Source organism: Falco cherrug, chromosome 2 (assembly GCF_023634085.1).
Source record: "Falco cherrug isolate bFalChe1 chromosome 2, bFalChe1.pri, whole genome shotgun sequence".
NCBI lineage: Eukaryota > Metazoa > Chordata > Aves > Falconiformes > Falconidae > Falco > Falco cherrug.
The window spans coordinates 101,584,032-101,608,287 of record NC_073698.1 but is presented as its reverse complement, the minus strand read 5'-3'; the positions used below and the strand labels follow the sequence as shown (position 1 = coordinate 101,608,287).

The following is a 24,256-nucleotide window of genomic DNA, read 5'->3' as shown; positions in this document are numbered from 1 at the left end:
TATGTAACTATGGTACAGAAAATAAAATTATATTTTCGTATACTGCAGTAAAATTTCTCAGTATATATTTAGTCTACTTTTACAATCAAATTTAGCATTCATAGCTTTATATAATGTCCTCTGACATAGAACACAAATTGCCCAGTTAAGGATTTTCTTCCATAATGGAACAATGCTAAACATACATCTGTAAGTGCATGTTCTTTAGCACTTTTTTTTTTTTTTTTTAAAAAAAAAAAAGGGGTGAGGTGGGAGCAGGAGGAGGGAGGCAAATGAAGTGAGAAATTTGTTGATTCTTACTTGTACAATATATGGTAGACTGAAATCTGTACAGGTCTAGCCCAGAAAAGCAACAATGGAGATAACGTATTTAGTAGTGTCTGGAGTTTATCTGGAAGATTAGTTTTCTGGCCTGCCACAAACTTTGCTGGCAATTTATGGTTTAGCAATTGGTCCTTCGAGATGTAAGTTAGAGCTTCTCCCAAAGATGTTAACACAGAGTTCTGAAAAGAGCCTTCAGATGCATTTTTGGTTTCTCCTATTTAAAATATGAGAAAGACAAGCTGTGATACAGAATGTATCGATGATGCCACAAACAAGCATTACTAGAAACAACTCAGACCAAACTTACCAGAATCCATCTAATTTTAAGAACCAAAACGTTAAGTGCTGTTACTTTACTAATTAGCATTTAAGTGTTCAAAAAAGTTCATTTTTATAAACTATGTTGACATAATATTCCTATAAATTAAAAAATACAGCCTGTCAAGTTCTATTTCAGAATAATCTGACAGGTACCATTATTACTCTCCTTGCCATATACTTGCCTGTGACTTTTACCAATAAAGGTAACAGCAAATTATGAATTCCTTCAGAAAAGAATTCCTTCCATTCACTGATCAAGTTCACAGGAAGGTTTTCAGTAGTTTCAGGAGCTGGAGTTTCAAAGAAAGCACTAAGGGCAGATGCCAAGTCACAACTGACACAAGCAAAAATCTGCACAAGTGGGACATGATAAAGTGAACGGTTTTCACTTGTTGTCTAGGAGGAAAAAAAAAAAAGAAGAAAAGATTTCTTAACCTTAAATATGCTTTAAAATATCTGTTTCACATTCCCTGTCTATACCAGAAAGTATCATTTCAAAGAAAGCTCAATTGCAAAGACCATTTTAAAATGACTGGGGGGTGGAGGGGAAGTTTAAAAATGTAATCTGTACTTTATTAAGACTGAAACAAATTTCTAAGTCTCACTGACGTTTAGAATCCTCAGTTGCTTCCCTCGTATGACCTTCTTTATAGCATCAGAAAGAAACTGCCACCAAGTGGATTCAAATAGAAAAGTACGCAGTTGTAGCTTATGTGTAGCAAGTGAGCCACTTGTGCAAGCCAACCAAAACTGATAATGTGAAGTGCTCTCACTTTTCTCTCCCAAACATAAAAGCTGTAGCAATATCAGACTTGTATTTCCAAATTGTAAAAGGAAAATGACAATATACTATTGTGAACTTGAAATTATTTATGTGGCTATCAGGAGGATATTTCCTCTCCTCCAACACAGCTTCTTTTATTTTTATTCTTACTAGTTTCCCCAAAAAAGGAATATCATTAAATATTAAAAACATTTCCAAGCACCTAATCTATACAACGTATCTTTTATGTAAGTTCCTTGTTTGGTTTGTTTGTTTGTTGGTTTTTGTTTTTGTTTTTTTTTAATTAAAAAATAGTTTTCACATACAGCATTGGTAATAAGATTAATCTTGAGACCAAGAAAGGCCACGTGGAAGTTTCTGGCCTGCCGTTATAAATGTGCAGTGACAGAAGGCTCTATAGTTAAAAACAAAACAAAACAAACCACCACCATCACCCCCCAAAAAAAGCTAGAAAGTGCGAGAGATTCTGTATCTTTAGTTAATTAAAGTAGTAGTTAGCCATTCACTCTGACCTGTTTTCTAACAGTGTTAGAATACAGTATCATGTTTCATGTGATCACTTAGATATTGAAATGCAGATATTGCTTTTCATTCAGTTAATCTTCCACATGCCATGTTAGACTCTGGTCTTAAAGGGATATTATTTTTCAACAGAGACCTACAGCAGATATATTTCAAAATTATTCTCCCATTACCAAGGCTATGAGTAAACATCATAGTACTTCAGGAGTGAGGTAATGTCATCTCCATACACAAAAAGAAACAGGAGATACAATATTACTTGTGCTTTTAAGCCACAGGTGACCTTTGTCAACTCAGTGAAAAAAGGATTTTGTGCAAGTCTTTTTAACATTGTGTCAAATATTTGCTAATCTCAGCTGACTACATCCTTGCCACATGCAGGGAATAGTCTAAAAAGTTAAGTAAATCAAAAGTGAAGATGCAACATTAATACCCATGCAGTAAAGTTTATTTTCTTGGTTCCATATTTTGATTGAGACGCTTTTTAAAATAAGTTATCTTTGAAATGCTGAGTACCCAGCTATTAATATTGTTACTCTAAAGTACTAGAAAGTTAACACACACATTAAATTAAACAAAGTTAAAACTGTTAAGACAATTGTGTTCTAAAATCTAAGAACGAACCATTCAGAACACACTGACTTCATTTCAGCAATCTTCAGGCATCTTTCTTCAAATTGAATTGCTATGTGGCATTGCTTCTACAATGCTTCACTGTATCATCCCGCTAACCCACTTTCCACTTCATAAACAGACAGGTGAACTTTTAACATAAAACTGTCAAAGATTTAGCATGAAATCTCAATCAGACAGCCCAGTTAAGATTATAAAAATTTAGTTATTTTGTAGCCTATTTTTTTTAGCCTGCCTCCCCCCGCCTCCGTCCAATCAGCTCAGAGGGCATCAGGCTCAGGAGGACCCTATTAAAAGTTGCAATCCAGGAACAGTCTCTTTCATATTACCTCTAACCAAGCCAGCATGGAGCACATGATGAAGTCCCATTCATTATCAGTCAAAGGAGCTGTGGAATACTTCAGCAACAAGGGAAGGAAACGCATCATCTCTATGTTGAAACCAAGCAACTGAGCACTTGTTTCTTTCAGATTGCTGTAATAAAAATACAACTAAAGCTTACATATCATGTCGTGGACACGAGTATTTATATTCTTGCCTTCAGTCCTCTTAGGACCAACTAGTCTTGCACCAGGCTGCACCCTGCGTGCTTCTGATATTCCATCTTCTAAAGTTAGAACACTACATTAGCTGCCAAGTCTAAATAAGTCAACAGGTACAAAATAGACTAAGAGCTAATTCTCCATTCACACATTATAGAGATTCCTAAAACTATACTGTTTACGTATTTGCTTAAATAGTACACTTAAACTATGAAATTTAACAATTTTAACTAAATCAGTTAAAAAAATAATTTCAGTTACTAATCTTAAAAATAAAATATAAGCCCTCAAGTGTCCAAATAGTGTACATTATTTCAAGACTTCATTGCCTGGATTTTTCTCATTATACTCAAGACAAGTGAACCTCAGTATATCTACATTCCTTGCTGGAAACTTTCCAAGTTGTATTTTCAGGCCCAGAATTCAAAAAAACCAGACACCTAAGTCTGATATCCGAGTTTTCTTTCTGACACCTGAACAAGCAATCAGAATTCTGAACTGAATATCCAACACTACCTAAAAAAGTTGGTCAGTTCTGAATGCTTTTGAAAACAGTTGACATCTGCGCATTTAAAGAGCTCCCAGTTACCAGCCTTCAACCACCCAGATCATTTATTTAAGTATGAGTTATTACACACTTAAAGACAGGTATATTAAACTGAGGGATGTGATTCTACAAAGGCTTAAAAATGTACTAACAGAGCAGTGCATGGCGGTTGCAACTCACAAATTGATATTGTGATTTTGTTTGAGTTAATAACTACTCTGTATTTTTAAACTCGTTTCAGAAATAAAAAGAAGTCAAATTATCTCAAAGTTGCACCCACCAGCTAAAGAGAAAGCTGTCCTCATTATCGTGTTTCCAAGATATTATGATTTTTAGTATTCCAGGTAGTAGGTGATCACAGTCAATACTTCTATCATTCAAGCAGGAGTTCAAAATGGAAAGACACCCAAATGCTCCTAAAACATAATAAAGATATCATACTCAATAGGTCTTAATTATCAAGACAAAATAAACATTAGAACGCGTGTCAATTGACTGGATCATTTTATTTGAACTTCACATAAATATCATAAGACAGTCTGGATAACACCTAAGCTTTCTTCTTTAAACACTTCATTCAGAGTTAAATCCATTGTTAAATCAAAAATAGTAGAGCCAACCCAAACTTTAAAAAAACAAACAAACAAACAAAATAACCGAAAAACAAACAAAATAACCAAAAAAACACCCACCAACCTCAAACCAACCAAAAACTCCTATAAGATTAGTTGTTGGTTTATATGATTAACAAAAAGGAAAAATACCTGCTAAAATTTAAATCTTTTTGTGTTATTAAAAATGTAGCACGCTAAGCAGTAATTTGGACAGATAATTAAGTAAACATAACTGCAAGTTGTTAAATCCAATATTAATGTAAGAGTACTAATTTTTACTTTCAGAGTGAAGTACTACTGTTGCGTTAGTACTGTTTTCCGTTTTTAAAGAAAACTGCATGTATCTAGATGTCTTGGAGAACATTTCTTCTAAGCACGATGACAAAAAACTTATTTAATTAAAGTACCATATATGCATAGCAAAAACAAACAAACAAAAAAAAATCCACTCTGCTCAAGCAGCAGTGCAATGATTTACAATATTACCAGCACTTTCCTGATCTGAAAAAAAAAATAATAAAAAAAAATTGAATGGTAAACGTACAACCTACATCACACTTAATGGGAAAATCTGGGCATATACTGTCTGCCCAGGAATCCCTAGAAAAAGGAGAAGCAGCAGAAAGGAAAATGCAGACCAATGTTACAAACAAGAGCTCCACAGTAGGGGAGGGGTGAGTATTCTTTTTCCCATTTTCTGTTTAAAGTTTCATAGACACATATGGCTGGTTCACCAGGTCACGCAAAACCAGGAAGGCTTAACTAAGTTCGAAGCGTAAGAGTTAGAGGAACTACCACAGTAGAAAGATTCAAGATTCCTCTCAATTGCTGTATGACACTAACACCAAAAATTTTCACACTTTGAGGACATCTACTTGAAGAATTCATCTGAAAACCTGAGGGCACTGCCAAGGGACAGATGTCCATAATTTAAAGTCACGGAAGTTAGTTTTTTCAATTTAAGTTAGCACAGTCTTGTTAAAAAACACAAAATCAACTACAGTTTTTATATAGACTGACCAATAAGAGTAGGTGCAAGAAAGCACAAAAGCAGTACCGAGAAAAAAAAAAAAGAGAAAGTTCCTCTTTTAAATGACATCTAATTCAAACACGTAGAAGGACTGTGTGTGAGCATTCCCAAAGAATTTTCTTGAAAGGCAACAAGTTTGTAAAAATAAGATTTTCTAAAGGATATTCAAAGCAATATTATAACACATCTCGATCACCTCTGAAGTAAATTTTCAAAAGCTGCTGAAAGTGTACATACAGCAGTTCTGACTCGGCACTCTATATCCCGTGCACTGGAAGAACTACTCAAAAGTTATACATGTGAAACATATACACCTGTGTATATTTACACAGCTGTGAAGGAACTCTTGCCAAACCATCTAAAGACAATCACAGCTCTATCAACTGACAATAGCAACATTTTTGCGTGCTGTGTAAAGCCTAAATAATAAATTGGAAACTTTGGTATTTGCATATGTGTTTAAATCAGAGACCAAACAAAAGTACAGCAATATCAAAATTCTGTTAATAATAATACCAGCCTAAACCCTTTAGTTCTAATTTTGTACCAGGCAGTACCAAGCCTGTACTTCCTTAAGGCAGAAAACTACCACATCAAATAGTCTAGAAGAAATGTCTGAGAAGTCATTTCTTTCTAGGAAAGTGACATTATTATAGTTAACATGTTTTAACTAAAAGGAAACATTATGACAATATAACATTCTTAAATTCTAATGAAGTAGACTGAGGTAAGAACATACCATCAGTGCTGGAAAGCTCTGTCTGTGTGCATGTCATAAGTTTGGCCACACAGTGGAAGACAAGTTCTTTCTTTTCTTCCTCAAGTAAAAAAGGTGATAGACACTGAAGTGTATGCAACCTACCCTCTGTTAATGGCAGAAACCTATTTATACAAGAAAAACATCAAGAATGAAAAAACCTCAAAAATTTCACTAGTAAACAAAATGTGGATTGGTTCATAATGATCTAGTACCTTGTGACATAACTAATCCCACACACTAAACCAAGTCTCACTTTTACATATCATACACGTATATTAACAAATTCTCAAGTCTTGTCAGTCATCAAAATCAGTATCGTTATCAACAGTTGCAACAAACTACAAGTTTATAGGCAGCAGTATTAAGATACCCTTCTGTTGTCTTAAAAAGTTGTTTCATTTCACAGGATACAGTGTTTTCCATACGAATCACTTTAGCCATGGTTAAGGACCAGAGTCTTCCATGTTCCTCAGATCTTCAAAGAAGAAGAAAGACTCTGGTTAATATATATAGACGGACAGTTCACAACTAAAGAATTTGGATGAAGTTTGAATCAATAAACATAAGAAAATATCATGGCACTTAATAATCTATGCAGTGCAAAACATGAGCACAGAGTTAAGGATTGGTTTAGTTGCTCTTACATACCTATCAAATATTGTTTGCTGAAGGCTAGCTGTATTACTAAAGGTACTGAACTTCTCATATGTGATGTGCATTTCTTCTAACATACGAAGATATTCCAGAAGCAGATAAGGAGGATTCTCCAATTCTTCAATCCATTGTAACGAGTACAACAGTTCTGCAACTAATTAAACAATAAAAGCTGTCATTTACAAACAGCTGCTGAATATATTCAGCGCATAAGCACAAAGTTTCAGGTGTAGGTTTTGTTGTGTTTTCTTGGGGTTTTTTTAATATGTTTTTAATGCATTAGAAGTTGTATTTACGTGCAATCTCAGGTGTTTCAGAGCATGAACAGGATATTTGCCACTGCATCATAAAATACAAGAGAAGAAAAAGCTACAATAATCTAGTCTAGATGTTCAAGAAATATTAAAGCAAATCAAGCATGACAAGAACTCTAACTCCTCTCTATTCTCTCTTTTCTTTTTAAATATATTTATTTCTTGCAGACAAGGCAATCGAGATCCAAGCCCAGGAAAAAAACAAATTTGATGCTAATAGTTAGCATGTGGTTTCCACATTAGCTTACAAAGATCCACACTGAACAATGACACTTCTCATCATGGTGAGACTTTTGGAGACAAAATTGTTAATTTGGTAACGACAGCTCTAATTTAAGCATTCTATAAATAAAATAAACCTGGTGGAATTAAGAAAAATTGCTGCCTCAAAATATCTTTACATTATAGCTAAACACTCAGGGTGTTTATTTGATGGCATGGATATGACTCCTATTGCTCACTTATGCCAATACACTGTGTGTTTTGGCAATGAATAACTTCGAAGTTCATCGTAAATTCAGACTTCTCTAGATTCAAAGTTCTGTTGAGATAGCATGTACATAATCACAAAAGGTCCTAGAAATATAAACACTGTACTTGTCCATACTTACACTTTCAAAGGAAAACTGAAGAAAAAAAGCAAACAACAAAAGGTAAAGGATGATTTCTCATACCTATATGCCAAACTTTGCAATTCTAATTATCAATTCATGTTAATTTATAACCACTAGAAAATCACATTCCATCAAGTTTTACCATTGTAACTTACTTATATTGTCAATTTTCTTTCTTTCAGCATCATCATTTCCATGGACTATAACGTTTTCCAATACAAGCAGCACCATTTTACTTAATAAGGCTGAAGTACACAGATGGCCTGGAAGTTTAGTTGTGCCACACAGCTTGACACGTGATCCCAAAGGTTCACAATTCATACTAAGCCTTCCTTCCAAAAGAGGTTTGTGTATCCACTGTAATATGTGCATAAAAAGAGTATGAACAAATAATTGACACTAATTATGCATAGAAGAGCTATGACCTGTTTAACCTTGGAAACAGAGTTTTTAAAATATAACCATGAAAGATACAAATTAACACCAAAAGCACAATGGTGTGGATGACCCACCCCAGCATATTAAAAAAATCTAAATGCGCAGCAGTAACTTGAAAATACACTGCTGCCTCAGAAATAAATATGTATCTTTAGAATTCTATATATTTCACAAGAAATACCAGGGTTACTGAAGACTGGCGGTTGGACAGGAAATTTATGTCCTTCCCCACTCTCCACTCTATGCATATCAGCATTTTGCTGATAGAGAACACATCACGTTCCTCTGCAGATATTGGTGTCTTTCACAAAATTAATCTTGTAGAGAATTAGCTTAAAGATAAGAACATCTTCACGATGTATATTCTGTCAGACAAAATACCCGATTTGTAAAGTAAGTTGCTCCATGCAGAAAAGAACAATTTCATAGATATTTTTTTTCTCCAGTAGTACTGGATGGGGCCATAGCCATACAGATTTTGTTCTCTGTCATGGACAGAGGCTGAAAAGAACCTCTGCACAGGCATAGGCATATTCATAACTGCAGTTCCACATCAAAATAAAGAATGCTTATTACCCTAAAGGAAAGACACTTGAGGTAAGATTGACTACCATGTGCAAGTCCATTATCACTTTCATACCTCGGTGGATAGAGACTCATGCAATTTCCCCCACTCAGTTTTGCTTGGCATGACATGCTCAACATATGCTCTGACAAGATATCCAGACTGTCCGTCAGCTTCCATAAGCTTAGACAACAAATCACTAACTGCAGAGATCAAGACCTGAAGGCTGAGAAAAGGAAAAAACACTGCAAACAAGTTTGGCGCTATCCAGTAAAAGCAAGCTGCTATATACATTGTATTGAAGCTACATACATGCTATACCTACCAATGGCATTTTAAGTTATGTTCTACCCACATTTCTCTCCTCTGACAGGCTGAAAAAAATCTCTCAGTAATACAAATGCCAATTAAATAACTAACAGTACAGCACTGACCTTTGGTTTGGAGAACAACATATATGGAACAGACATGTACATTATAATTACCTTTTAACATCCAAAGAGGAAGACTGAATTTGATTCTTGACCCACAGTGCAGATTTAAGTAAAAAGGTGCTCTGTTTCTGCATACTCCGAAGTTGACACACAAGTGAGTTTACACCAGACATCCAAGTGTGTTTTAATTTACATACAAGTAAATCTGTTGTAGGGAAGAGAGAAAAAAAAAACACACACAAAAACCCCAACCAATAAACAAATGAGCAAAAGCCCCACAAACAGGTAAATTCAAATTACAGCCTACAGCATATAGTAACAATCACGCCTAAAGGTCCTAAAGCAGGAAAAGAATTCTCTTTTCTATGTGGTTACATGCAATAACTATCAAGGGCAAATATACAGTTTTCTTGTTGTAAAGCAATTTTACATTAACTTGGATGTACACGTAATATTTATTTGAGAATAAGAATGATGTTCCTGCTGTCTACTACAATACGCCCATATGGTCTTCAAAACCACAGATATTTTTAAAATACTGAGATACTTCACTTCTACAACATCAATAGCCATTTGCAAAGCAGCAGTGGTTTTCAGGCTAGCATTGTCCTGCTTCACTTCTATGACAGCACTGTGACATTTCCTCCTTTTTATCTGTGTCAGTAAATGCATAGATCAATCTATCACTCTCAAATTCTACATTCAAAGAACATAAATCAGGATCTCAGTCTGAAAACGAGACACTGGTGGTGAGAGGAATAGGTCACAATTTGCCAGAGCAACCTGACCAATATAAATGGCTTCAGAATAAATGTATGTATCGTTAAGCAAGTGACTGCACTCATTTTTTCACAGGATCCCCATACTGCAGAATGAACAACAACAAAATGCTCATTCTTTGTACTTCACAGACCATAAATATTTTATGCAACATTCCATTATCACAGCCTCAAAGACAACTGAAGCACAGGGATACTAACATCAAGAGTTAAAATCCTTGTAGAGATGTACAGGACTTGATGTTTAGTAGTAACCACTGGCATTGTAAATTAAAGAACTAATTTTCACATCAGTTACAGCTGCAAGCACTCCACGTCTGCGAACCCAGTATTCTATTATATACTTGAATCCATTTCATGAAAGAGAAGAATTTAGGTGTAATGATCAGCTACAAAGAAGTTTGCTTGAAGTTCTTTTTCCAAATTACCTGATAAGTGCATAGCATCCTGCCTCTGAGCACACAGCTGGAAGATGGTAAGGAGCAGGTCTTCTGAGGATGGCATCAGTAAACACCCTTTAACTGAGCTGAAAAAGCTCGAGGCTACATCACAGATAAAAGATACTGATGGTTCAGTATTTCCAGCTTCAGAAAGATCCTTAGCTTTAGACAGAGCTGCTTGAAGTTTATCAATAATCCTTTCAACAAAAGTTTCACCAATCAAAGATTCTATTGGAGGGGGAGAAAAAAACATGATTACTTGACAACAAGCACGCCTTGATTTCTTGATAATATGGTGTCAGTTAATGATCATGCTTATGTACCGATTTATTTTTTATTTACTAATTTTGAATGCAAAATAAAGTATAAAAGTAGTTACAGTCTAATGTATACCTAAGCTCTCTTTCTTAATCCACAGTCATCAAGGAACCAAGTTTCACATTGCCAAGTATCCGTCCTCTAAACTAGCTGTTGCAACTTAGACAAAAGGTATATAAAATATAGCAAGTGCAGTGATCCCTTCCCCTTTTACGCCTTCCTAGCTTCTGGCACTCAATTGTGAGCCAGAGATTACACCTGGACTATCGCATATAATTAACCCAATCAGACCTATCTTCCATGAATATGCTTAGTCCCTTTCGCACAGGACCTAAGTAGGCCAACCGCATTTATCCTCAAACTCCACAGCACCTTGTGGCAATGAGTTCCATTATTTAATTATGAACGGTATGAAGAAGTATACTTTTCTCTTTCCTCAAGCCTGCTATCTAAACATCTGCAAGCAACCACAGGCTCTCCTATTTAAAGAAACAATGAAAAAATGTCTTCCTATTTGCTTTTTCCATACAAATTATCATTTTATGGCTCTTTACCAGAACCCCATCCCCAATCACTTCCATTGCAAGCTGAAAAATTCTAGTCTGTTTTATTGCCTCTACAGGCAGAAGCCACTGCATTTGCCTAACCATTCCTGCGATCTTTCTTTGGGCATATTCTAATTCTATCACATCTTTTTACAAACGCATATAGGTGAGTAAGAATATTGCTGCGACCAAAACTACAGGCAGTATTCAAGATATCGACACACCAGTGCTATAATAATTTTAATTTGTCTTTATGCTTTTCACAGCAGCTCCTAATAACCTGTATTTCCTTTTTACTGCTGAGCACCAACCTGCCACTTAAAGGGAACCATCACAATGACTGAAGATCCCTTTTCTGAGTTTTAACAGCTCAGAGCCTATCACTCAACAGATAGTTACAAATTTGTTCTTCCCATATATGTATTTTATATTTATTGGCTTTTAATTTATTTTTTAATTTGCATCAGTTAATCATTCAGTATTGAAACACACTGCTATGGTTCCATAAAGTTTCATTTGTGATTACTCTGAATAATTTATCAGAAACAATTATCATCCTTTCAGTATTTATCCTTTTTCCCCTTTTAATTCCTATCATCTGACAGGTTACTGATCCACAAAAGGCCATTCCTTTTACCCCATGATAGTTTACCCTGAGAAACTTAGATGAGAAATCCCAAAAAATCTTTTTGGAAGTCCACATACTCTATTTTGGCCTAAATTACTAAGTCAAGAACTAACACAGCTCCTGAAGGTCTCTTAGAGTTCATCCAACATGTATTAAAACAGATCACACAACACCCCACACAAAACGAGCTCAGCAATACCTCTACAGCAAAAAAGCAAGGTCACTGAACAATAAGCCCTAGGACACCAGAGAGTCAGAAGCAACCAAGTCTGTTGAACTCTCTCTGGAGGGAGGGAACAGCTTTTCCTGATGTTTCTCTACATCAAAAGTTCCAGTAACAGAAATAACAGTCTTAAAACACCTTCTTGTGTGCATCTTTGAAACCTGAAAGCACCAGAAATATGCCTACCGTTCAGAAAATTTGATGTCTCAGGGATCAGAGCAAATGCTAAGCTTAACAAGACACAAATGACAAGCTTACATGGAAAACATCAAGAAAATTGAACTCCAGTAGAAGTCTGTATCACAGATACCACAAAATGCAAGGAGGAAATGGAATAGGATGTTATTAATGAAAAAAGGATTGCATATACAGTATAAGTGCACACACACAGTTTTTAAAGTACATTAATCTAACTGCAAATGGCTCAAAACAAATCATAGCTCTTTTAACAAGGCATTACCAACACATGCATGGGTCCATAACCATTGATTTTTTTATATTCTGGTTTTGAAAGTAAATTTCAGATGGTATGGTTTAAAAATTATTATTTTACAGACATCAGCTAATAAATCAAACTTATTTAATCTTTCTCAAGTCTTCCAGACTCACAAATCTGAATCTGATCTTTAAATGATGATTTTTGTTCAGCAACACAGACAAAAATTGCAATGTCACTGCTGCAAGTTAGTGTTTATGAAATTAAATTGGACATGGTTAATTGGCTCAGGTTAAAAAAAAACAAACAACAGAACACAAACAAAAAAAAAGCCCAACCACAGAAGAAAGCCTAGATGTTACAAATTAATTATTTTAGATCTCAAATTCCTTTCAGCCTTCTACAAAACTTATGTGCAGTGTTTACACACTACAAACTCCAAGGCATAAATACACTTACCATTTTTAATGTGTTGCGACAACACTAAGCTCAGGAGGGTCCACCTTTCTGAAGAGGAAGATTCTGATGAGGCTGCTACAGGTTCTAAACCCAGGTGACAGAGATCATCTGCCAGCATTACAAGTCTTTCTCCAAGTGTATCTCCTTTCAGCCAGTCAGAGACTAAGGAAAGTTTTGTTGTGCTTGAGCATGCCTGAATCCCAAGAGAATAATTCCAATAATCTTTTGAGGGTATTAACTTTTATTACTAACTATGCATAATACTAATATTTCAAACCCACACACAGAGCAGGAATCATATCATCTGTCATAATCAATAAGTCTTTAGGTGTTTACATCTGCAACAAACCCTCCAACTTTCTTTATGGTCAGAGACAGCAATTTAGAGCTCTGACCTAGCTATAGAGTGAAACAAGTCACCTTCTGAAAGCTCTTCTTTTTCCTTTTCTCCAACTATAGAGCCCAAGGAATGCCTACATTGGAGTTGGATAACTTTGGGATCACTAGGTTGGTTGAAATAAAAATCTATTTACAACATCAAATTTATTTACAGGATCTGAATTTCTCTAAAAAGAAATAGAAAGTCATGTATCAGAAAACCATTATTTTGGTGATAAGCTGTTGTAAGTTACAAAATCATAAAAACTCTGAATTCATAAAATACACAGTATCTGTGAGGAAAGATACTATGGCGAACACGCTGGATTGTAAATCAAGTGCTATGAGGTCTTGTCCAAAAATTTGTAATACACTTCCTATTTCATCCCTAGCAATCATTTAAATGTCAGTCTCTCAATATCCTGTATGAAAAAAAAATGGTATACTATCTTTTCCTTGTAAGCACAACATTAGGGTGATGATGCAAATAATTGTTCAGATTACTGGTCTAATATTCAACTCCATTCTCTCTAGCTGAGGAGGGATGACCAGAAATAAATCAGGAATTCCTCTGGCTCAGAGCAAACTGACCAAAAATAGAAAAGAAAGACGCTTTTGTTTGGGTATCATCATTTCTAAGACTGTCCCCAGATTTAAATGCAGTTAAAGCAAACGACACTGAAAGTACAACATTTTCAAACTATAGAAATGATCACTACTTAAATTTTAAAAAAGTAATTAAAAAACATGTAACACCAGGGAAATACTCAAAACCATGCAAAACAAGAACAAAAAAAAAGTCTTAAGAGGTACCTTTTGAATTATCTGGAGAAATATAATCCATTTCAGGTCCATCTAAAAAGAAAACCAACATTCCACAATATTTAACAAATTCTTTGCTGAATAAGAAGCATTTAAAACCATTTAAACTGTTTTACAACTTTATTTACTGCAGGGGATAAGCAGAAGTTGCTAAGTTTCAGGAACAAAGTTATTGATTGTATTATTTTTGGCTTCCAAGTCTTTCCCTACCACGCAGATCAATAAGAGACTGTATTTATAAGAAAGGCCACCAATGGCTAGTATAAAAGCATACTGTATAAAGAAGCAAGAGCAGAGAAATTCTTAGGTTGCTTTTTTAAAATGATTTATACCATATAGAAAGGGATAGACGTTACAACCCTTCACTCCAACACTGCCATATCAACCTTTCCTAAATCTTCCTTCCTTAACACTGAACTTACCTAAGTTCATGTAGAATATCTTCCGTTCCACAGCCCCAAAATAAAATTATTAACTAACCACAACCCACAAAAGGAGTAGTCACTTTGATAAAAAAGTAGTAACAGAAGGTACAAATCATACCTTCGTTAAATCATCAAGAATGATTTTCCTTTCATCATTACTGTTGCAACAGTTAAGCACACTGTACAAAATATCAACCAGAAAATGGACGTCTTTCCTCCAGTCTTCTTTCAGCCAAGTTATTAAATTCACATAGAGAAATTGTACAGATGGACTTTCATTATGAGCTTTCACTTCCTTTTGGGATTCAGCTTGAGCAGACTTTGCATCACTTCCCTGCTCTAGGAGTACTTGAAAAACTCTGTTTGAAGAAAAACAGTTGAGCAGGGCAGAGAGAAATTTCAAATGCTGTTCTGACTTCTGTTCATTGACATACACAAAACTCAGTTCAGCAAGGTTGCAGACCAAATTCTCTAAAGGTTCTTTCCTTAGAAGTGAACTATGCTGCAAGTCAGCCTTTATTTCAGAGTCACAATTTCTCACTTCTGTAAGCTTTCCATTCTCTGTGTTTCTTTCAGATTCATCCTCATCTGTAAATCTGATTTTTAGCGATTTTCTGTTGTTTAGTTTTGTAGCAGTCTTTGGATTCTGAAGAATTTCTAGCATACTGGATATGGCAAAGAACGATTTCTCATCGGCATCCAAGGTATCAACATGAACTACACACATTTTTAAAAGATGATTCCAAAAATCTGACAACAGTTTCTTGAAAACTTCATCTGTGCCATCATCACTGGCGACTTCTGCTTTAGCTTCCCAGGAGCTCAGAGTTTCTGCTATTTGATAAAATAATGGTCCGTTTTGTAACCTGGGCTCCTTAAGTACAGCATCAGTAAGAGGAATTAGCTATGAAAACAAAAAAAAATTATTAGAGAACATTGATACAACTAGACCAGGATATTCTATCATTTTGGAAAATACTGCAGAAACAATTCCAAAAACATCAGAATTACTCATGCTTGAACATGTAATGAAAATATAAAGGGTGGGATGCCTTTGGTTTTTTTTAATATAATACAAGATGCATAGTAAAAGGGATTATTTTACAGGGAAAAAGAAAAAGATTGACTGAATTCAGTAACATTATTTTTTCCACAAAATCTAGTGAAACTTTCAGCAAAGAAGTAAATCCTCACAAAAATTTATGTTTGTCTTTAACTTGGAATTACGTACACATAACAATATTAACCATTTCTAATAAATACCTGGTCATATATAAGCATTTGATGAATCTGTCTTTGGTCACCTTCTCTGTCTATTTTCTGTAGTATGGCAAAGCGCAGACATTCCATAAATGCAGTTATAATTGCTGAACTTTCTGAAGGGCTGGCTATTACTCGCTCGCTTGACAACCTATTGAAAGGTGAGAATCGGAAGGAGGGCACGCTCAGTCATCTATGCTTCTGAGAATCACAGTATGTACTAATGAATGTAACCTTGGTTATGTTGTTCTTATCCAGACCACACCAATATGAGAACACAGAATCACAGAATCATTGGTAGGAGTCAGATCAAAACAAATTCAATGGGACATATTCAAAGAGTCAAAACAATAAATCCAGGTATTTAACATAACTTATATTAAAATCACTTTTTCATCCAGTTTTGGCATTCATAAAAAACTATCTATGTAAATAGAGGAAACATATCCTGTTAAGCTTACTGTCTACTGTTTCAGCAGTTTATCAGAACTCCTTCTCAAATTTTTGCACATACCGCAGAGATTTAGAAAGCTTCACCTTCGGTCATTACAGAAAAAAGAAAAAAAAAAACCTAAACTAAAAAGCCACTGAAAGACAGTTTCACCACAGCCAATTTGAGTCTGAGCAACTATGATTCATTTGCTTTTCAACAAAAATTAGACCACACAAATTACTACACAAATATTATAACCATTCTACTACTTTCAGTAAAATTCTGTACGCTTTTCAAAACCAACCTACACATAACTCCAAGAGCTCTGCTAATGGCCACAACATCAATCAAGAATTGATTTTTGTTTAAATAAGTTACATCTTAGTCTTTCATAAAATAACTTACGTATGCTTCTGAGCACATAATGCACATGCACCTGTTTAACTTAGATTGGATTGAAAGCTGGCTTTGATGTGTTTTAAAGGCAAACAATGATAGCAGTTTCAACCCTTTAGAAATCAGTCTCACAAGAAGTTCCTGCATACAAGAAATTTCACAATCACAATGCTAATTCCCAATAACCTCTGTAATAATTACACATGGGTGAGACAAGTCTGATAACTTTAGAGCCACTCAATTTTAAATTAATTTCCTATTTAAAAACTTACAGAATAAGCACAAACCTTTGACAAGAAAAGATTAGAATGCTTTAAGTAAAGAAGACTTAATAAAATTAAAAAGAAGGGTCAAGGTTTAAGAAGACAGGGACAGCCACAATGGACGACTCTAGTTTGGATATTTAAAGTATTTAAAAACTGATTTTCAAGTATCATAGTGAAACAAGTTTTTCCTCAAATAAACAATTAATGCATCTTTAAATGTCCCCAAGCCAAATTATATGCTACTTATCACTAAATGCTTAAAGAAGATTAGTCCTCCTATTTTCAAATGTTGAAGAGACTAATTTCAAATAAATAAACAAACAACTTTGTGGTTCATACCCTTGAATTATAGAGCTGAAAAAAGTTCTGAAATATTCCAGCTTTGGTTCTGCAATGCCTGGAGGTAACTTGCTAATGAATGGCAAGAGATTTGGGTATATAATGGTAGCTAGTCCACGTCCACCCTCTCGAAGCACTGTCCATAGCTTCGGCAGAACTCCCTTTTTGGCATTTACATGACTCCAACAGTCCTACAGAAAGAAACACTTCTTGTAAATTAAATGAGAACATGTTGCCTTGGAAGAACTCCCAAACTAGACATAAACATGCCTCCCTATGCTGTAGCTGAAACAAGTTATCGTAAAATTTAAATTCACTTGCCAGTATTTTGAAAAATCACTTTCCCCCTATTTTAGCTTGTGAATTTAAGAAGTTGATGTGATAAAACTGTTTCTGTATTTTTTAAAATCAATGGACCTTCCTTGCTAGCTGTCCTGGCTGGGATGGAGTTAATTATCTTCTTCGGAGCTAGTGGGGTGCTATGTTTTAGCTTTGATGTGAGAACAATGTTGATAACCGTTCTGGGTGATATTTATACTAAGGTGATAAGTGCTGCTGGGTGATATTTATCCTAAGTCAAGGACTTTTCAGTGTCTCAGGCCTAGCGAAAAGGCTGGAGGGGAACAGAAATTGGGGGACAGCCACGGTAGCTGACCCGAACTAATCAAAGAGGTATTCCATGCCGCGGGACATCATGCCTGGTATATCTACCTGGGGGGCAGGCAGATCGTTGCTCGGGGACTGCCTGGGCATGGGTTGGCAGGCGGTGAGCAGTTGCATTGTGCACCACGTGTTCCTCTCTTCCTTTCCCTCTGGATTTTATTCTCCCCCCCCCCCCCCCCTTTTCATTGTAACTAACTGTCATCATTGTTATTATTGCTATTTTTATTCTGTTTCAATTATTAAATTGTTATTATCTCAACCCTCGAGTTTTCCATTCCTTTCCAGCTCTCCTCCCCATCCTTCCAGGTGAGGGGGAGTGAGCGAGCGGCGGCCTGGTGCTTAATTACCAGCTGAGGTTAAACCATGACACTAGCAAACTGCAGTTAAAGGCTTCTCTTTAATAATGCTTTAAGGATGCTTAATAAAACTGTTATTTTAACTGGTCCTGTATTTAATTCTGCGTTCTTATTACCAAGAATAAGCAATGATTTCAAAATCCTAACTTTTAAAGTCATCACTAACTTCAAAACTCCCCTCAAAAATCTTCCGATGGTTACCAAATACCTTGGTATTTTTCCCCAACCCCAAGGATTTTTGTCATCTGATCTGATTTATCACACTTCCAGATATCTATAATTATAGCAAGCTGAACAAAGGGTTGGTTTTTTTCCCCATAAAATAGTTACAATTTATACAAGCAGTTACAAAAGAGATCTGCTGCAGCATTAAACCCTCAGAACATCCCAGTCTGTGGGACACCACTTATCCTGCTAATAAATTCAAAGCCGGTACTTAATTTAAAATTTAAAAAAAAAAACAGTTATAAAACCAAGCGTTGAATTAGAAGGGGAAAACAAACAAACAAAAAATGCACTGCAGGTTATTTTTGTAACCACCTCTAACCAAGAAAAAGGTTTTAAGTGTTATTTTACTTATTAGTACCATATTCAAAGGGATTCAGATTAATTTAATTAAACTTGTAAAACAACTCTGATTTTCAGACATGCTGAACACAATGAAAGTTACATTGAAGCCCTAAGGAGAAAAAAAGAATTGGTAAGTTCATGTTACTAATCATAAAGAACAACTACTCAAGCTGTTGTTCCTAATTCTAAAACAGAGAACAATTCTAATTCTAAAATGTTCCTAATTCTAAAATCCTAAAACAGAGAACAATGGCACTTGGTGAAAAGTTAAATTTGAGTAAAATATCTGCCACTTAGGTTTCCCACATTACCTCAATAGCGGTGATAGCATAAAGTACAGCTTCCCAAAGAGCTGGGCACACCACTGCATCACTGTCATCAATACTGAGGAGAACAACCGGACAAATTCTTCCTGCTTCAGCTTTTACCAGCTCAGGCAAGTACTGGCAAAAAGCAGAAGCCAGCTCAAAGAAAGCTGAGCGAACCTGACACAGGCCAGAGAAAAAACATAATTTTAGTCAAATGACAACACTTCGTCACTACATGTAGTTTATAACATTCCTTTTAAAAGTCACCATAAGTTACATGCGGTCCCTGTATTTTATCACATCAGCAAAGGTTTAATTATTATTAAAAATAAAGAAATTACTTGACAAGCCTGTTTAGTATTTTAAATTAATTTGTTTAGTGATAAAACACCAAAAATTTTATTTTAATATACTACTCAAAAGGCATGTTTTCCTAAAATCACCTTAAAACTTTTTAACAAAATACTACCAGAATCAATTCATCACCCTATGCACTATTGGTCTTAGCAGACCAAAGACCAATAAAACAGTTTAAAAAAAGAAAAATCCAAAAGCACTAAGAACACATGCAGTAAGCTGACGCTATTTGCATCTTTTACATGAATTTGAAATGATGGCAGACTGCCAAGAAGTAGATGATGGTGACAAGGAAATTACAAATTAGCCTACTGGGCAAATTTCAGAGCAATGCTGCCTATGTAAGGCCTTGAAATCTGAAGGCTGTTTCAAATATAATTCAGTGAAGCACAAAGTTCACTCTTGTAGAATACAAGTAACACTTGACTAGGTTCAGTGTATTACCTGTAACTAAAAACAACCAAAATAAAGAAGATATTAAAAAAAAAATCACCTGTGGCATGTTGTGTTTGCCATATTTCCAAAATTTGTTTTGGGACAGAAGTGACATTAACTTTTCCTCCATTGAATGCACCTCTTTCTTTGGCAACATGCTAAGTAACTTCTTTAAAGCTAACAAGGAACAGGTCAGAATCCGGAAAAATTTGGCTTCCCTTTCTTCTTCTGGTACAGTTCTCAGAAAACAAAACAAAACAAAAAAAAGATTAAAGCAACCCATAAATAAATCAGTAGGCTTCACAAGCTCTTCTAAACTGTCTTCAGTTTTAGTGTGTTCTTCTTTTGATCTCAAGATGCCAGCAATGTAAATATATAAACTTTCCATAGGTTTTAACGCTACCGAATTACATTATAACATGTCAGAAAAAGTTTCAAGTCATCTCATCATCTTCCAGATACTCAAAAATGCTGTTCCTAAAAATACTGAAACAAGCATTAGACAACTGATAAAAAGCATTTATGCTTTAGTCCCAAAGAAAGTTGCTGGGATCTGGATTCAAATACACATTGTGTCTCTCAAAACAAACCTATATCCATTGCCTCCAAAGACAGAGAACCCAACGCAGAGCAAGAATTAAACCATATACATTAAAGCAGGCTAACATACTGGGGGTCACTGAGTGTATCAGGCGTTTCTTTCAGAAGGTGATCTTGAAGTACCTAGAGGAAAAAAAATACATATATACACATGAGAATCTAATGTTTAAATGTGAATAATATGGTCTACACATTATTCAGAAACAGCTCTACAATAACAGTTCACAACCTGAGTCAAGTCTTTAAAATACATTTTAGACATACTAGTGAACAAGAACGCAATTAAATTGACTCCTGCTGAACACAGTAGCTGTGGTACTGTTTGAATCAAGACTTCGTAATGCTTTCTAAATTGCAGTCCTATGCCAACATGCTTCTGATAAAAAGCCACCAAACTGAGACAAAATAAAACAGTTAAAATTTGGCATTGCTGGCCCATCATATGCAAAATTATCTTTTTAAATTCAGTAAATCAGTTTCATATGACTGGCAGAAAAGCATTAACCTTGGTCAGAACTAAACTTGTAGAGACTCGCCGAAACACTGCTCAGCATTCTTTAATCCTTTACCACTGCAGCTAAACTACTCCACCATCATTATTCCATCTGTCAGCAACATTACGTGATGACTGAGCACCATTACACAGAAATGCACACAAGAAAATCCACTTCATATTCATTCCTCTGGTTCCAGTCATTCTAACCTCAAATTAAAAAAAACAGAGGACATGTTTTTGGCTCAGTCTTCACTTTAGCAGGAACAAAGTTTCAGGTGAGAAAGAAATTTAACCATGAAGAATAGCTGGGGGACAGATGAGTTTTAAACTTGGAAGAAAAGTTGACATATACTCAACAAAAAGCCTTAAAGAAAGAGAAAAGTATACACTCACATTAAGAATTTCATCTTTACAGAATACTAAGGCTTCAGGTTGTTTGCTTGAAGGAAAAGCTTTTTCAAAAGCTACTTTTGCAGCAGATGCAGCAGGGGAGTAAGTGTCACATTGAGCAATCAGCCAGTATCCCATGATACTTTTTAAGTAAGGAGCTAAGTGTTTCTTTACTTTAAGAATCAGTTGCTCAAAAGATTGCTGAGTTGCTTCTCGAACACGGCGATCATGATCCTGTCAAAAAAAAGAAAAAAGAAAAAAGAAAAAAAGATAAAAGGTTTACTGGTTTAACAAATGTTCTTTTGATGCTGTGTACATCAAAGCAGAAGTGATGACCAAGAAGAAAGCTGTTTCAATTCAGCCATTTTCTCAATGAAAGGCTATTCAGATTTGAAAATACATGGCGATGTTGACAAAAAAGTCTTAGCAACCCCATATAAGGGAAGAGTCCTAACTTAGCAGCATCATATTCCTGATGCATTGTACATTCAAAATTGTAACCTTTTCCTGATATCCCTAACTACAGTTTCGATTTCCATTTTATACAAACATTTAGCAGAAAAACAAGATACAAGAGAAACAGGAAGCCTTGAAGACACTTTTTAGATTAAAACAACCATAAGCCTACATTAACTGTGCATCATTATCCATTATTTGTGTATAAATTTACAACACCATGGCTTTCTGTGCTCTTGGCTCCTGAAAGAAATATTAGGAATTGCTCTAACAGATCAGATTAGTGATTCCTTATGTCCACTATCACATTTCCAACAGCAGCCAGTCCAGATAGTTTGGAGATGTATTAAATATAACAGAAAATTATGGATTATCTGACTATGCATGGTCTTTTCATGTCAGGGGTGGGGGCGGGTGGTTTGGGTTTTTTTGTTTTCTTTTGGGGTGGGGTTTTTTTTCTTATAGTAAGTCTGGTCAGATATTAGTCCTAGATCAAAAAGATTTACAATTATGCTAACTAAACACTACATTCTCTTTAACTGTTCTGGAATCTGCATAAAAGAACTTTTCATGAGAACAAGTATCTTGTCATCTTTTTAACATAGAGGTCTAACAAACAGCTATCTTCATCCACCAAGTACAGCCCAGGCACCAACAGTTCAAGATTCCACCCACTATCAATACTGGAACATCTCCACAATAAAGAACACTACTTTCCTTCAACTTCATGTTTTTCCTAGAACAAGTCAGTGATTTCAACAAAGTTACATATATTAATAAAGACTGCCTTAAAGGTTTTCACATCAAGCATCCAGAGAAGTTTTTTATTAAGATACTTTAATACTTACTAGTGAGATTTTACAATAGATTCTTGGCCAGTAAGGAAGAACACCTTTAACAACTTCCACTTCTCTTTCTTTGCACATTGTCCCAAACTCTTGCATAGCCTAAAATCAAAATATCAAGAGCATGATTTAAGAAGTCAGATCAGTAAGTTCTGTAATTTACCAGCTTCTACCACATACTGTAATTCTCTTTTTCAAAAATCAATTAACTTCTTGCAATTCAGCATCTACAACATTAATTTTATGAATGCTCCATCAGCATTGCTTGATGAATAAGTCCTCCAAGATACCTTCTGGATTGCAGTTCTAGCAAATTTTACCAATATGAAATTAGTATTAGCTACACAAATATATTCCTCTCCTATCCCTAAGAAAAATGTACTGCTTTCAGATAAAAAATTTACAGGGGACAAAGGTTACACCTACTTTTAATTTTGTTGTGATATCCCTCTTAGAAAGTTTTCGCAATACCATTCGAAAATCAGCATCCACAAGGCTGTCTATTTCCTCTGCTCCCTGAACTGCAGGAACGTATCCTAAATCACTCTGAGATGTTCCAAAGCCAATAAACCCAGGCACTGTTCCACGTTCTTTGGCGAGGAGCTCTGCAGCTCGGCCACTGCTAGAAGGCTGACAAAAAACAGGGACATAAGACAGTTATATATTTCAGTTATTTTATCTTGCACTCATCACACATTTGAACTAATGACCCTATTTATACTGCATAATTAACCTTCTGATAAAAACAAAGTCTCACAAAAAAGACCACCTGTGCCTTAAACATACAAGTCTGACCTAGAAAATTGTTCCTCTTTTCAGAAGCAATTCTCTTTTCTCATAATTCATGGATACTTATGGAAAATGTTATTGGTTTTAAACACATACAAAAAAGTGTAACAGAAAAGTCCCTCTTTAAGGGAACAATTTATTAAGAAATTATTTACTCTCCTTCCTACTTCTGTATTTACTAGTTCTTCTAATCTTACTGCATATAGACCAATACAGCTCCCAAGGAATGCTTGTCATATCATTACAAAAAATAAGAACACTCATGAAACAAAGGATGCTACCAGCAACAAAGGAACCAAGAAGGATTTAGAGGGACGGAGCAAAAGGGTACATACATAACATAGTATTAACGCTGTCCCATTAGTATTGCAGTGAGTGTTTTGGAGTTCAGCATCTCTTCTAGCCCCAGTTAAGTCAACACCTTGCTCATGGTATCAGCGGCTCATGTTTATTTCAACAATGCTGTTTTCAAAAGACTGTCCCAAAGCCAACTGATGCTTTAAGATTCACTGTGATGCCTTATACTCTAAATACCTTTCATTTCCTGATGACAGTTGCAGTTTTGTTTGTTGGGTTTTTTTAAAGTAATGACAATTTGCTGAAGTTCATCACACTTTTACGATCTTCTGGAGGAAGGTAAGCCATGTTTTACCCAACTGCTGTATCTACAGATTAAGTTATTTTTTCTGCATACAAACTGTAAGGACACGCATCTTTGTTTTTGTTAGTCTTCTCTAAATACATGCAA

The 24,256-nt window shown here is 35.3% G+C and overlaps 1 protein-coding gene across 1 annotated transcript in view; it reads right to left on the bottom strand.

Annotated features, from left to right (window-relative positions):
- LTN1 (listerin E3 ubiquitin protein ligase 1) overlaps positions 1 to 24,256 on the bottom strand; it is a 32,613-nt gene that overhangs the window by 7,691 nt on the left and 666 nt on the right. The window contains exons 2-23 of the mRNA XM_055701633.1: positions 23,146 to 23,349; positions 22,723 to 22,821; positions 21,422 to 21,652; positions 20,603 to 20,655; positions 19,991 to 20,171; positions 19,144 to 19,317; positions 17,244 to 17,434; positions 15,813 to 15,960; positions 14,668 to 15,453; positions 14,116 to 14,157; positions 12,925 to 13,117; positions 10,304 to 10,543; positions 9,148 to 9,301; positions 8,738 to 8,888; positions 7,815 to 8,016; positions 6,726 to 6,885; positions 6,448 to 6,552; positions 6,057 to 6,199; positions 3,954 to 4,089; positions 2,914 to 3,058; positions 828 to 1,041; positions 301 to 538 (exon numbers count right to left, since the gene is read on the bottom strand). Of these exons, the coding sequence (XP_055557608.1) occupies positions 301 to 538; positions 828 to 1,041; positions 2,914 to 3,058; positions 3,954 to 4,089; positions 6,057 to 6,199; positions 6,448 to 6,552; positions 6,726 to 6,885; positions 7,815 to 8,016; positions 8,738 to 8,888; positions 9,148 to 9,301; positions 10,304 to 10,543; positions 12,925 to 13,117; positions 14,116 to 14,157; positions 14,668 to 15,453; positions 15,813 to 15,960; positions 17,244 to 17,434; positions 19,144 to 19,317; positions 19,991 to 20,171; positions 20,603 to 20,655; positions 21,422 to 21,652; positions 22,723 to 22,821; positions 23,146 to 23,349 (4,190 nt within the window). The remainder of the gene's footprint in view (positions 1 to 300; positions 539 to 827; positions 1,042 to 2,913; positions 3,059 to 3,953; positions 4,090 to 6,056; positions 6,200 to 6,447; positions 6,553 to 6,725; positions 6,886 to 7,814; positions 8,017 to 8,737; positions 8,889 to 9,147; positions 9,302 to 10,303; positions 10,544 to 12,924; positions 13,118 to 14,115; positions 14,158 to 14,667; positions 15,454 to 15,812; positions 15,961 to 17,243; positions 17,435 to 19,143; positions 19,318 to 19,990; positions 20,172 to 20,602; positions 20,656 to 21,421; positions 21,653 to 22,722; positions 22,822 to 23,145; positions 23,350 to 24,256) is intronic.